This window comes from Cenococcum geophilum, assembly GCF_001692895.1.
Source record: "Cenococcum geophilum 1.58 unplaced genomic scaffold K441scaffold_15, whole genome shotgun sequence".
Lineage (NCBI taxonomy): Eukaryota > Fungi > Ascomycota > Dothideomycetes > Gloniales > Gloniaceae > Cenococcum > Cenococcum geophilum.
In genome coordinates, this window is record NW_027137573.1 from 2,597,361 (window position 1) to 2,612,046 (window position 14,686).

Below are 14,686 nucleotides of genomic sequence, written 5' to 3' on the forward strand. Positions count from 1 at the left end.
CAAGGATTCGTCTCCTCTACAATCTATCTTGTTCCTACTTCACAGCCCCCTGCCTGCAAAGCCCCCCACAGTAAACTTCTAAACCTAATCCTTATATACGCTAAAGTACGCTTTATATTATAATTTTATATACTTATAGGGGTGTATTAGAGGATATATATTAGCCTAGTAACTAAGGGCAACAAGGCCGACCCTTTTATTCTATAGTTTACTCCTATTTTTATATATTAGCTTGATTACACTCTCTTTTAATTAATCAGCAGCAAAGTAGAGGTTGCATTAATTCCGTACCTACGATTGGAGACATGTCTAAAGACGGAAATAGAATTCTCTCCAGGCAAGATTCAAGATTCGAATTTGCTAATACCTGCCTTGACCTTTCCTGGTGGTACACACAATCTAACTTTAAGGGGTTTAGTCGCCCTTTCTACACGTATAGCATCCTCCTTGCTCCGGTAATGGCTAATCGCAACTTCGCCACATATCTGCTGCACTAATTTATACAAGAGTTGCTCCACCTTAATATCCCTAGACGTTATAGAGCAGTTATAGAATTGAAGATGAGAAAGTTTATCAGTGATGAATCTTTAAAGCATGTTCGTTTCCGTCCTTCCATCTAATTATAGCCGCATCTTGCGCAAGTATGATTGGTAGAGAAGGTGTCTAGGAATGCCACATTCTTCTAACTTCTAATTTAAAAGTTAGTGTTAGGGGCGGGTTACCCTACCTGAAGAGTTAAAGGTCATAAACGGGAAGCGCGAAACAAATTTTTTGGGGGTAGCACTGCTATTAACGCTCCGTTCAGAGCGTCAAAGGACGCCCCTGCCTTGCGATCCGGGAGGTGGCCCCATAGCCGCGAGATCAGTAAGACCTTCAGCCTCAGCTATCTATCATGTCGGCGCGCTTTCAGCAGCTTGGCATAGGTTTAGCGATCTAGGGGGAGGGTCGTATGGAACAAAAAGGCCGACCTTGTTGCCCTCAGCAACTAGGTTAATATATATCCTCTAATATACCCCTATAAAGTATATAGAATTATAATATAAAGCGTACTTTAGCGTATATAAGGATGAAACTTAGAAGTTCACTAAATAAGACACCCCCTAGCACCCTTAGTAATAGACTAGTAGTAGGGTAGGGTAAGCGCCCAGTGCACTACCACTAACTTTTAGCTACTATATAGAATAAAAAGGCCGAACTTGTTGCCTTTAGCAACCAGGTCAATATATATCCTCTAATAGGTCGCGGGTGAAAAGCAGAGCTAAGGGGCTCGCATGACGAATAGCCTCTGTGGGTGATTTTTGGGAGCGACTTAGATACGAGATATGTGGGTTATAAGAGGAAGGTATAGAAGGTATAAAAGGAAGGAGGCCGCCGTAAACGCCGAAAATTGGCCCTCACATGACGAACCTATTGGCGATCTTTGGAAGTGGCTTAGATACGAGATGCCCCTAAGGGTGTGGGTGGGTCATGAAGACAGACTCGCATACAGGCTCTAGTTTCACAGGAGGGCGGCTGCCGTGGCATGGCTAGGCCTCGCATACGGACGGGGTCTATTGGCGACATCTCAGGGAGGCTTTAATATAAGACATCCTCGAGGATATGGACTAGAGGATGAAGAGATACCATTTAGCACAAATAACTACTTCAAAACAGTTGACACTTCACCTTTTATTCCCTTTAATTCGATACACCACCACGGCCACCCACAGCTCCAACCGCCTGCAACTGCGCTGCACTCAGATTGACCTCGGGCAATGCCCTTCCTCTGCCTGAGGGCCAGCTCACGAACTTGATCTCGGCCAAGTACCTTAGGAATCTGCCTACATCTTCCCTGCTAATTCCGTAGCCAGCGCTCTCGTCGATTCCTGTCCAGTTCTCGGCGTCTGCTTTCAGAATCTTGACAGCGTTTCTGTCATCAAGCTCTGGAGCTCGCGTCGTAGCTGGCAGGTCGTTGACGCAGAAGTGATAGAGCGGCATCAGCGCGTGTTGTTCTTGATCTTTCTCTTGGCCACCTGCAGAGACGTATCTCTCGAGGTCGTCCCTCCAAGCGTCATAACTAACCTCTAGAACTTTAAAACCATAGAACTCGAGAAGCGACAGGTATTCGTTCATGCGTAAGCGCGGGTGGCCAGTAACATGGACGACGTGTACGCCGCCTGGGAGAGGATTGAGAGCAGCAGCCACGACCACACGAGCAACATGATTGACCGGAACAGAGTTGACAGTGTTGATGATTCGTGGCCGGGCCGACAGCTGAATGCAGCCCTTCAGCATACGGACTAGGAAGTCATCGGTATTGCAGACACCGGTCTCTGAGTCGCCTAGAATGTACCCAGGTCGAACCACAGAGCCCCGGAGACCTCTCTTTCCAGCCGCACGGACGAGCTGCTCAGACACCCATTTCGTTTGGCCATAGCCAGTGCCAAGACCAGTCCGACTGCCCCGCATGTCATCATCCTCAGAGATAGCATTTTGGCCAGTGCTGATTTGTTGCTCTGAGAGTTTGACGTAGTGGTCAGTATCAAGTACACTTGTAGAACTGACGAATACGAAAAGCTTGGGCTTTCCTTCGTTGCAGAGCTTCATAGCGTCAATTGTGGAGATGACGTTTGAGGCCATCATGTCCTGGTATCTCCTGACCCAGTGGACTGTGGCGCCATTGTGAATTACTACGTCAACTTCTTGAGATAAGGTCTGCCACGTGTGCTGCTCAATGCCAAGTTGTGGCTTTGATAGATCACCAACAATGCAGCTTAATCGCGTCGACCACTCGTCACGCCATAGGCCATAACCCTGTAGAGAACGTCGTAGTCGATCAAGTGCAGCCTTTGAATCATTGGCACTTCGCACGTGGGCAATCAGTCTGACGGTACGGCTGGTTCGTTCCAGTATGTCCTTGATAATATAACCGCCCAAGAATCCAGTTGCACCGGTGAGGAAGACCGTCGGCTTGGCTGATGCACGGGTCGTCGCTGGATCCGCTGTTTGATATGTGGTCGGCAACTGCTTGAGAAGCTCGTCCAGGGACTGAACATACGCAAGATCTTTCTCCTTTGCTCCCGCACCGTCGCCGTTGACGCCATTTGTTGGCCTCAGCTGCCTGTCAACCTGCGCGCTGAAACCAGCTAGACTTGGGTGCTCGTAGAGTGTGTTTATAGAAACATTTGCTCCGGTCTCTCTGCGTATGTCTAGTAGCATCTGCTGGGCCAAGATACTATGTCCACCAAGATCGAAGAAATCATTCTGAGGTGTAACAGTCTTCGCGTTAAGACCACGAATAAGATCAGCCCACTTGGTTGCAACAGTTCGCTCAGTTTCCGTCAGCGACTCCCATCTCTTCAAATCCTCGTCCGAAGCCTCTTCTGTTTGTTCCGCGATATCGGGAAAGGGGAGGTTTGGCTTATCAACCTTCCCATTGGGATTAAGCGGCAGTTTGTTGAGGACAATGAAAATGGTCGGCACTGCATAGCTGGGTAAACGACCTTTCAAGTGGTCCCGTACCTCCGTCTGCATCCGCCTAAACTTCTTAAAATAGACCTTTGTAGGACCAATGTCAGTCCCTTCATCTTCAACGCCCTCTAGGCCTCGAGCTTTGAGCCATTGGGGCCACTCCTTCAGCTCTGGTACAATATAGCTGACGAGTGTCGGTTCCTCGTTTCTATCTCTCCGGACAAGCGTCTTACAGTCTCTGATCAAGGGGTTCTGGCGTAAGTTGCTGTCTATATCATTGAGCTCAATTCGGAAACCACGAATCTTGACTTGGTCGTCCGCACGTCCCGTGCACTCCACATCACCAGACTCCAGGTATCTGCCCAGGTCCCCAGTCCGATAAAGCCTGTCTCGCGGTCCTTTGTAGTACTTTCTCCACGCTTCGCCCTTGCTGTTCTTATTGTCGGCTTCCACCCACGTCTTGTTGTCCACAAACCAATTCATGAGGAACTTCCGGTCGTTTAATGCCTGATCTCCCTTGTAACCTTCAGCAAGACCAGCGGCACGGACGTAAATCTCTCCCGCTTCTCCAACCTTACACAGCTTGGTCCGATCTTCCTGATTCACAACCAGAAGCTGTACATCCTTCATGCCCTTCCCAGCTGGTACGGTATCTTTCAGCTTGTCCAAGAAGTTGGAATCCTTCGCCAGGCTCGGTATTTCATAGTAGCTCACCGCTGCTGGGTCTCGGTGGTACCGTACATATTAGCTATGTTGGCGTTGACCGCGAGTCCCCGCAGACTCCGGCAATCTCTCGTCGTGAGAACATCGCCGACAAAGAAAGCCATATTCAGAGATGGAAATTTCGCTGTCGCTCCACCGACGAGAATCTGGCCCATAGCAGGCGTCAGATGTGTGATCGTCGGCTTGTGCTTACGCATCCATTCTGCAAGCTTCTGATGCTGAATGTCCTCCTTTGAAGGAACCAACAATTGTGCTCCAAGAAACAGAGGTGTAAAGACATCTCTTTGCACGGGATCATGCGCAATGCCCGACAAAAGAGTGAACCGACTCTCTGAATTGAGCTGGAACGTCTCGGCCATCCAGCCAAAGTACTTAGTGAGACTGAAATGGCGGCCAAGCACTCCTTTGGGCCTTCCTTCGCTGCCGGAAGTGAAAGAGAGTGTGGGCGCGCTATCGGGGCCCACCTGCGTATCGGGCGGTGAAGAAGCCTTTGTTCTGACCTGGGCAAATAAATCCTCGTTACCAACTTCGTCTCCGGACAGGACACCACTGTCACCAATGCGTAGTGAAGGAACTTCAGCCTTCAGCTGGAGCTCCTCATCAATATACCTTCGCACAATTGGGGCCAAAGGTCCTGCCTCATCCGTTGCCCTTGCAATATTGATTAATGCACGGGGCTGAGCGACTTCAAGATAGATCTTCTGTCTCGTTGGTGGGTAGGCTGGGTCGAGGATACCCAGCGTCGCCGCAGAAGCCTTGTAGAAAGAAGGAAAGAGCGAGGTTAGTATATCAATAGGTCGGGAGATAGAAATAGCAAAAAGGGAGGAAAGCCATACCAGTATGCCCATCATGCCGACAACCAAGTCAACTGAGCGATGTGCCCAAATCATAACAACATCTCCATTGGTAACTCCTGCGTCGTGGAGGTAGTGTGCCAGAACATTTGATGCTTCGTAGATCTGCTTGTAGGTAAATCTCCTCTCGGGAGCTTCTGACGACTCCGTCTCTACTACACATATTCGGTCCGGATGTTTCTTTGCGACCTCGCCGAAATGCCACTGAATCGAGCCAACGTAACCGGACCAGTCAAGGTCTATGGTGGGATCTGGTAATTGTAGCATTCTGATGAAAAGCGAGGGGTTTGACGTGCGGGAACTTGAGTATACAGAAACTGGCAGCTCGATAAATCTTTGGTCCACTGATCAGCTGCAAATTCATATTGACAATTGCAAAATATCAAAAGTGAAAGCAATGTAGGGAAATTTTTTAGTTGCGAGATCGGCGTGGAACGCCATCACTTACAACCCAAACTAGGATCGGAAGCCAGGGATCGGAAGGCGGCCACAGATTGACCGGATTCTAATTTTATTATGCACGCACGCAGGCATGAACGTGGCATACGGATGGAATCGATCGATAGATGGTTAAGTAACGTGGGTGAAGGGTTATGACGGGCGACTGCCACAGTACCTCGTCAAAAGTGACCGTGCAGCCCACACCAAATTTTTTTACCGTCCCCCCCTCTACTTTTTTAACCCTACTTTTTAACTACGCCACGCCATGCGTTAGCTCTAATTAGCGGGAATATTCCTCGCAGGAAGGAATTAGCTCGTTATAAAAGAGGAGTAGTTATAGGATTTGCTAGAGCAGGAGTTATAGCCCCCTAAATTGCGACCGAATCAAGCCTGCCAAAATTAACCGTACTAGAAACCTTATCTAAAGCACCCTAACGCCTATAAGGTATATCTACCTCTTAAATTAGACGTCCTCTAAAATACACAGTTTAAGATAAATATAAGATTTTAAGAATAGTTTGTATAAAGCCTATAATTATATATAGGGAGCTCGACTTTAAGCTAGGTCTTCCTATAAGCTAAAGTATATTATATTAAATATTACATAAATACTATATATAAAAATAACTAGCTAAGAAGCGGCCTTTACTTATAAAGGACTTAGTAAAGGCTTAATTAAGGTAGGGAATTAAATATAAAAAGTAGGAGCGATTAAGATAGGCTAAGATTATATAAAGCGACTGTCACGGGACACCACCATGACACCTCATACACGTCCACCTGTTTCCACCGACTCAGCAATTAGAGACCGACCACGAGACCGCAATTTGCCGCGATCTATGGCGATCTAACGGTAATCTGCCGCATTCTGCTATATTCCGCCAAGTTCCAACGAATTCTGCTAAGTTCTGCCAGGACTACTACGCGAATCCTATTCTGCTCCGTGTATGTGTTGACCAAGCAACTAAGTTAACCATATATACCCTTTCTTCCCGTTTTCTTACCTTCTTTCCTTACGCAACGTTTTGACTTTATCACACAGTTTATGCACATATCTTAATAATATCTACCTTGCTATATATTATCGCCGCTTGTATTTACTCCGTGACAGCGACGAGTATTTGGTTAAGAGAAGTTCTAGTCGACAATAATCCCACATCTTTTATATACTACTATATAAATAGGATAAGGGGTATATAGCTATAGTATAGGTAAGCTTTTCTAGAGCTCTTAGAAGGTCTAATTTAGTGGTTATAGAAAGGGACAAGGAGTCGCCTAAAGGGGGTACTCTACTTAATCTTATGTTTAAGTTTTAGACGATTAGATACCTTAAATCTATAAGCCTAAATTCTAATTTATATAGGACAACGCTTTAATATATAAATTAAAGCTTGTGGCTAAGTAGTTTAAAGAGAATATTGTAGACGTAATTAATTAGCTACCCTACTCGTCTGATTTAAATCCTACTAAGTATGCCTAGGTATAACTTAAGGAGACGCCATAGTATTAGTAAATTTTTTTTTAATTATAAGCATTTAAAATGAGTTAAAGTTAGTACTATTTTGATTTTGGAGCCGGGAATATACTACATTAGAAAGGCAGTAAACCTAATTAGGAAGGCGGTAGTAGTGGACCGTCATAACCCTATCACCCACGTTAGCCGGCACGGAAGAACCCGGCGCTTTCCATCTCCCATTTACTCCCCCTTCCTCTCTCCCATCCCCACAACACCGTATTCCCCCGCGCCCCCCCCTCCGCATCCCAGCTCCACAGCTTCTGCGTCGACGTCAGCCTGGCGCTTTTCGCCTCGTGGAAAACAGCCGGCGGGCAGATGTGCGCGCACTCCTGCACCAGCTTCGAGCACAGGAGCGCGAGGTTGGGGGAGGCGCGCGGCNCATGTGGCGCCATCGGAGCCGTCGCGCGCTTCAAGATCGGGGTTGGGACGTCGACCCGGGCGTGAGGTTGCGGGGAGCTGAAGCTGGGTGAATGCTTGGGAAGGGAGGGATCGGAGTGTTGGTGCGGCTTGTGGCTTGTTTTGTTTGGGGAGGAAGGGCAGGGTCGAGAGCGGATGGGCTTGTAGGAGCGGAGGTCGGGTCTGTGAGGTCGTGAGGAAGTTGTGTGAGTTCGTTGAGGATGAGTGGGAGTTAGTGCGTCAGATGTGGGGATTTCCTGATGTGTCGCTGGACGACTTTGCCTTGCGCAATTTGAGGCCGTTCGTAACGGATTAAATGTTGCCTGGACAGAACACGGTACAGGATTTGGATGGCAGGGTTTTTTATGAGTGCAGGTAGGAGCATGAAGAGTTTAAAGACAACATTGGGAAGAGTTAGAGGGCGCATGTTGCTCTGAACACACTTGAGTTAGTGATTGAACTAACGAAACCGACAGAAGGTGAATGAGCACAGCTGAATAGTTAAATACGGAAACATCCCAGATCACTGCCTTCTAATCTGCTTAGAGCAATGTAGCATATCTTTTAACATTGGACCAAAGAGGCCATGGACACATTTTACTTAGCATCAACTTCACTAATTAGCTGGCTACAGCTTCGCAAGTAAGAACACAATACAATAGCTAGAACATTGAGAAAATTATCCTAATGTCTAGCCGCACTTGCATTACTCTACATACATAGGTTGAAGAGATATAGCGTAATGCGCTATTAGCGCAGAAATGTCGGGTAAGGGTGAGAGATTCTTAAGTTCGACAAGAGGTGTGGTGTGTGAAGAGTAGAAGCTAGTGAGGCTGATTGACTATCGTGATTTGCAGTAGAGGAAGAGAGATAAAGGTGTGCTGAGTAAAGGACATGTGTGTGAAAGAGTGAGGACCGAGGGGGTTACAGACTGGTAATGCGATTTGGAGAGAAGTGTGGTGAAAATATCGGTTCAGACTGTGTGGAGACAGAGAGTGTTGTGAGGAGCTCGTCAACAAGACAAGCCTTTGAACCGGAAAGAAAAGTAAAAGAAGAGCCCGAATGCTGCACCTAGCTCCAACTGTGATGTTGGAGGCAGGAGCGCGGATATCAAAGCATAAGTCATGAATCGTAAGCGCTCAATTTGCAGAGATGTGTAGGTCGAGGCTGACGAGAAGAAAGAAGTAGCTGAAGTCCGCCCGGGTAGGCATTAGGGCACAAAGAAGAAAGTACATCGCTTTTGGATGAAAGTTGGTATCGAGGCGTTACCAAGAGGTATGGATGGATGGAGCAGAAGAACGGCACCGAGACGACCACCAGCGCGCAATATGCGCAACGGCCGCGAGCCTTTCCACCATCTAAATCCACACACTATCCACTCATTAGGAAAACCCGGTAGACAAAATCGAGCTTCTAGCTCGTCTGTTCCTACTCTTGCACCTGGCTTCGTCGCATCTTCTCGGCTTCCAAGTTCTCGTACAACAGATATAAGGCCTTCTCGTTGCTGCTAGCACTTCCGGTAATGGTGAACATTCTCTCGCCAGAATCGTCGTGAGGAGCCTTCGCAATGGAAATGCGAGCACCGGAACTCTTCCTTATCTCGCTGATCTTGCTCCCTCCACGGCCAATAATGCAGCCAACCATGTCGGATGGAATGCTGATGTTCTGAGTCTGCATCTCTTCTCCCTCTTCGGTATGTGTTGGTGGTGGGGGACGGCTAGCGGCATCGGATCCAGAACGTCGATTGTTGTACGTTGGAGGCGCATCGCTGAAATCGGCGCCGTGTCCAGTGCGATTGTATGAACGGCTACCGCTACCCATGTTGCCACCGTTAGGTATGGGCCCAACTCCGGGTTGGTACAGAACGGTTCCGTAGCCGCGCTCGCTATCGTCAATCAAGCACTTGCCAATTTCCCACACAGCCTTTTCAATTCCAGCAGGCGAGCCTTGAACTTCGACAACCCGCTCGGTAGACTGCGGTAGCATGTCCTTTTGCGCAACCATCCGGACACCTGATGCATCTTGAATCTGTTTGATCTTCAGACCCTGACGTCCAATGATGGTACCCATCTGATTGTGAGATATCAGAAGGCGAACAGCTGTGGAACCAAATTGTTAAATGATGTACTACCCGATGCCTAATGTGAATGGAATACATGGTTTCATGAATAGAATGGGGTTCAAAGGAGAGTTGCTAATGAAACATGAATATTTGACTTACGCTGAGTTCCGTCATTCCTGATAAGCCCAGCCATGCCCATCTGAGGCGCACCTTCGAGCAGTCCTCCGGCGACAAGTCCATATGCCTTGGCGATCCCGCGAAGAGCACCGGTGACGGTAAGCACGCGGTCATGTACGCCTGGTACGACCTTGGTGACACCGGCACGAACGCCCGTTTCGTTGCGAAGATCAGCGACGTTCTTCCCCGCCTTTCCTATGATGACACCTGCTTCCTTAGACGAGACAATTGCTCGCAGGGTGAGTGAGGCTTCGGCATACTCCTCTTCGGTTCTGGGTGTAGGTCCGCCATCTTGGCCGTCACCCATGCTCAGCCGGTTGAGCGAGTGAGAGAGATCACCGACATCCTGGGCAGCTTGTGAAGAAGCTTCTTCGCCTGACATGATGTATGAATGAATTAGGGTTGTCTAGTGGAGTGTTAATAATTTCCAAATCCGAGACACTAGTGTTACTAACGCGAGAAATGACCTACTTGAAGTGGGGCTTGTAGGAGCGAAGCGAAGTGAAGTGAGGGAAAGCTTCGGTCTGCGACTTATGAGCAGTGTTAGCGATGTGAATGGCGAATGGGAGGTAGCTCATGGGCGTTTAAAGCAGGGAAACCCACTAGCTTTCTTTTTGCGGAAGTGGCGGGGGAGGAGATGAGGTCAATGTCGGTGGGAGGTTCTGAGAGGAGGTAGGGCGAAGATGGAAGAGAAAGGAGGAGGGCGAATAGGTAGGGGGAGTGTGGAGGGTGCTGAAGGGAGATTGTGGAGGTGGAGCGATCCTGTGAAAGAGATGTTGAGGTGACGACGAAAGAACAAAGCGAGAAATATTTGGGTTTCGACTGGCAGTTTCGTTGCGGGCGCCCCGGTTTTAGCGAAAGCCTTGACCTTCAACGAAGCAAGAGGGGATCTTAAGACTAATTCCGAATATTTGGACTTGATTTAACTCGGGCATTTATTGAGAGCAGAGAGTCGCTAGAATGATTTTAGGAACGAGCCTCCGAAAGCCTCACATTCCAGCTCTGCATGTTTTTATTTAATTCTTGTAGACTCTACGGGAAAAAAGAGAGCGCGGAGTAACCCCGCTACGACGACGTGAGATGCTAGGACCAGGGGGCTCAAAAACGGCTACATCCGTTCCTACAATTTGTCCTAAATTCGCCTTCTGCAGGAATTAATTATTCCTTGGCGGCCAACGAGAGCCCCTCGTCCATTATGCAAAAACCCACCGGAGGAGCACATACAGTACTCTGAGTCGCGAGCCATTAATTCTGCGCTTCAAACACCACTTTCTGCGCCTTCATTTTATCGAACAAATCGTAGCCCTCCACTGCGTCTGAGAGCGGCATGATCTTATCGGCCATGAAGCTAGCAAATATTAGAGACATGTTACTTGGCGAGTGGGAAATTTGATGAGGTCCCGACTCACCCGAGAAGATGCTGTTTCTGCTTCAGTCTCTCTAATGATTGAGGGAAAATGGACCGCACAGGGCATCTTCCCATCTGGATTCTTAGATTCTTGCCGTATGCTTGATTCCCGCTCCAAGGAATCTGGACCAAAGGTTAGCCACTGGCCGATCAAGGATGGCGACAATTTTTACTTCGCCGTTGTGCACGCCAACGCTGCTAATAATGCCCCATGGCCTTAAAATCTCGAATCCCATCTTCAGCGCAGGGCTTAGACCTACGACTTCAATCACAACATCGGCGCCACGGCCATTGGTTACCTCCTTAATCCTCTTCTCTAGACCCTGGCGGTCCTTTTGAAAGTTCAGTGGCTCAGCGCCTAGAGACTTTGCAAGCTCCAGCCTAGAATCTATCGAATCAATAGCTAAGAGGTGCTTCGGCTTGTAGTCTACCGCATTGATAAGAGCACAGAGACCGACGGGCCCGCAGCCAATGAGGACAACTGTGGATTCAGCAATTTGCTCCTTTGTTAACTCCTTGAAAGCGTTATGAGCAGCAAAGTAGCCAGTTGGGAATATGTCCGCCATGAGAACTAAAGCGTTGTCTGATATTCCTTCTGGTGCCTTCATTACCGTAGAATCCGCTAAGGGTACTCTTACCTGTCGCACGGTTAGCCAACCAATTCGGAGCAACGAGGGCGAGGTCGTACGTATTCGGCCTGGGCGCCATCAAGGGCTGCACTTCCTAAAAGCAAGCCTTTCTCGCATCGTGAAGAATACCCGTTTTTGCAGTAGAAGCAGTCTCCACTAAATACCGTTAGAATTCTGGTACCAATACATATAATATTTTAACTTACCAAGATACTGTAAACGGTGACACGATCTTGTCTCCTTTCTTAACTGTTTTCACGTCTGAACCAACTTCATCGACAATACCAGTGAACTCGTGGCCCATGATAAAATCCGTCGGACTTGGCTGGTGGCCTCGGAATACATGAAGCTCACTACAACCAATGCAATCTTAGTATCTATTCTAGGTGTTAAAGCGGTTTCTAATCAACTTATACCTTCCGCATAGAGCAGTCTTTTCCACCTTAACAATAATGTCCTGGGTGTCCTGAAGTTTGGGAATTGGTCGATCCTCAATCACCACTTTCCCAGGGCCTTTGAAAACGACTGAACGCATTGTATCTTTGGCCATGGCTAGATTTGGACTCGGCTTGATGTAATGAAGGAAGCCAGAGACTATGAAGATATTGGTAATCCAAGCCTAATCTAATGGCAAGGGAAAAAATAAGGGTAACTTCAACACACGGTTTAAAGCGCCCGCGAGTGGAGTCAGTTTATGCAAATCTAGTTTGTGACGCCACCTGCTCACACGAAATGGTTTGGAAAATATGCCGCTACCGCCGATTTCAAGAACCGGCGGCGACAGGCTATGCGACATGCGGGGTAGTTTGGATGCTGCGGCGCAAGCTGCCGACCTCGATAATTGGAGGCTTGAGGCCAGGGTTTACATGGGAGAAGTCGTGTCCTAATAGATGCATTGTAGTTAGGGAGGGGTAAACTGCAGTGGAAGAATTCCAGTAGAAGTGGATTGACGAATCAGGCTACGTACCGAAAGCCTTGAAAAGCCCGCAAACCATCTTCAACAGTCTGCTGTTGGGCGTAGAAGAAATATGCCAATACAGGCAAAACTCTTTATTACGATAACAGGTATATCCCTTAACCCGCCGTCCGTCGAGTATGTGTTCCGCACGGACCACCATACGCCTATAGCCTACTACGTAGTATAGCCTATATAGATTTAATTAATACAATACTATCAACCATGCTTTCCGTACTTTTAATGATATAGACCTTGTTCAGCCGACTCAATATAACGTTCAACCAAATCGGGTCGCTATAAACCCACCACCGGAGCCGCAGCCGCAGCTCGATTTTATACCTTTTCAAGTTAGACGATTTTGACGACTATAGTACACCAAATCTATCCCCCGATCTCTACAGGCTCCAAGATCATCTCCAGGGACACTACGAACGATTGAGGAAGCCTCTATCAAAGCTTTCACTAAATATTGTTCGGAAACCACGAGATAGTAAATACTAGAAGAGGCCTCTGCGAGCGCCAAGGACATTTTGTGTGTAAAATATATCAGATTCCGTTCTACAGAAAGGACGAGTTGGCTACCTCATATTGAGCGACTTAACTCTAAGAAATAAACTATACAGATTATTTTATATGATATCTAGTGGATCACCAGTCTCATATTCCCGAGCACGGCGATTGGTCCTATTGATCTGATTGGCTAAATTCTTATCGATAACATATGGACGTAGCTCGGCGGGTTAATGGATTAATGGTATATTTTGTATTATGATCTACACGCCTTGATCAAGACTTTTTTGGTGTAACTAACGATTATCTGACTTTCGACGATATTATTCAGCTCTACCACCAATATCGGTGTAACTAGTTGTATGGGAAGGGGTTACATCTAGCCCGTAAGGAGGAAAATCTGACTCTTGATACACAATACCATTGGATTACGATACATTTGGTGCCAAAACCCATATCGTACTAAGGAGTTTTGCCTGTATCTGAACATCCAAGTTATAACACCACATATCCGAATACTGCTTAGAATCCCACTTAATCCCGTATTAAAACGCCATTCCTGATGCAATCCAAACGCCATGGCTACGCTTATCCCTCATCAACGTGTTTCCAAGAGTTCAAAAAGCCACCCTTAAGTGACAGTACAAAGTAATTCTGCCTCAAGGATGTATTTGCCTTCTTTGTATTTCTCTGACGCCTCGTACGCTTTATCATACTTCCAACCCACCGTATCTTTGCATTGCCGACATTGGATGTCACGGACTACGTGGCGGCCAGTTGTCATGTTTCGTTCGCTAGGTTCGCTCTCGGTGACATTAACGACAGAATCGAAGAGGTAGGCCTTGCCATGCTGGCCTCGAAAGTTCTGTTCCAGTGTGCAAGTCAGCTAATGCCGCCTAGCATGGGCTGGTCCGACGCTCAGGACCCGGGTCGCCTTCCAGACTGAAGTAGAGACAACTGACCCGGCTGATGATATCATCGTGATTCGAAAGATGCGTCTTGCAGTTCTTACAACCGTAAATGCGGTGAGAGTTGAGGTAAATGTTGTATGCTAATCCCATATTGGGAATATGCCTGATGGGGAAGCCAGTAAGAGGTTTTAAAGGTGATCGGTGATGTAGCCCCAATCTGAAAGGGCTCCTGCCGATATTTGTAGAAGCTTTTCGCTTGTGGCTGCAGCCTCAAAAGTAAGTCAGTCCCCTAGGGCACCTGCCAGAGCAGCGAGAACAGTTGTGTGACCACGACAAAGGCAGGGAGATGCAGATGAGATGCAGATAGGACTGCTGGGCAGAAACCTGGGTAGAAAGCTCGGTTGGTCTGGGGGCTAACAAGAGAGAGTCCTGTGAGAACTGGCTGACACTTGAATAGAGGGGTTGCTATGGCTAAGTCTGAAGACGAGAGCAGCGGCGGGTTGGGAACTGTCCAAGGTTGAGCTTCGGGCTTAGGGCCCGTGATCACGTGTGGATAACGGGTAAAGACGCGGTTGCTAGAGTCAAACGAGAGAGGCTGCGCTTGCGAGACAGGCTGGCAGCAGCAATGCGTAGCAAGCAGGCCTTTACCAG

At 47.8% G+C, this 14,686-nt stretch overlaps 4 protein-coding genes across 4 annotated transcripts; all 4 read right to left on the reverse strand.

The window, feature by feature from the left end:
• Nucleotides 1–1,590: 1,590 nt before the first annotated feature.
• nps1 (putative alpha-aminoadipate reductase) lies at nt 1,591–5,599 on the reverse strand. Its single transcript, XM_067652816.1, has 4 exons — nt 5,476–5,599; nt 5,010–5,361; nt 4,192–4,928; nt 1,591–4,141 (listed from the first exon to the last, which is right to left on the reverse strand). The coding sequence occupies exons 2-4, from the start codon at nt 5,292–5,294 to the stop codon at nt 1,678–1,680; spliced, it is 3,486 nt and encodes a 1,161-aa protein (XP_067505561.1). The 5' UTR covers nt 5,295–5,361; nt 5,476–5,599; the 3' UTR covers nt 1,591–1,677.
• Nucleotides 5,600–8,808: 3,209 nt separating this feature from the next.
• K441DRAFT_676400 (putative RNA-binding protein rnc1) lies at nt 8,809–10,001 on the reverse strand (the record flags this gene model as incomplete). Its single annotated transcript, XM_067650947.1, has 2 exons — nt 8,809–9,479; nt 9,602–10,001. 2 exons carry the CDS (start codon nt 9,999–10,001, stop codon nt 8,809–8,811), a joined length of 1,071 nt encoding a protein of 356 aa, XP_067505562.1.
• Nucleotides 10,002–10,443: 442 nt separating this feature from the next.
• K441DRAFT_658145 (putative alcohol dehydrogenase) lies at nt 10,444–12,368 on the reverse strand. Its single transcript, XM_067648293.1, has 6 exons — nt 12,073–12,368; nt 11,863–12,009; nt 11,716–11,812; nt 11,201–11,665; nt 11,029–11,150; nt 10,444–10,967 (listed from the first exon to the last, which is right to left on the reverse strand). Exons 1-6 carry the CDS (start codon nt 12,204–12,206, stop codon nt 10,865–10,867), a joined length of 1,068 nt encoding a protein of 355 aa, XP_067505563.1. The 5' UTR covers nt 12,207–12,368; the 3' UTR covers nt 10,444–10,864.
• Nucleotides 12,369–13,431: 1,063 nt separating this feature from the next.
• K441DRAFT_658147 (yippee zinc-binding protein-like protein Moh1) lies at nt 13,432–14,276 on the reverse strand. Its single transcript, XM_067648294.1, has 2 exons — nt 14,087–14,276; nt 13,432–13,989 (listed from the first exon to the last, which is right to left on the reverse strand). Exons 1-2 carry the CDS (start codon nt 14,183–14,185, stop codon nt 13,756–13,758), a joined length of 333 nt encoding a protein of 110 aa, XP_067505564.1. The 5' UTR covers nt 14,186–14,276; the 3' UTR covers nt 13,432–13,755.
• Nucleotides 14,277–14,686: the final 410 nt, after the last annotated feature.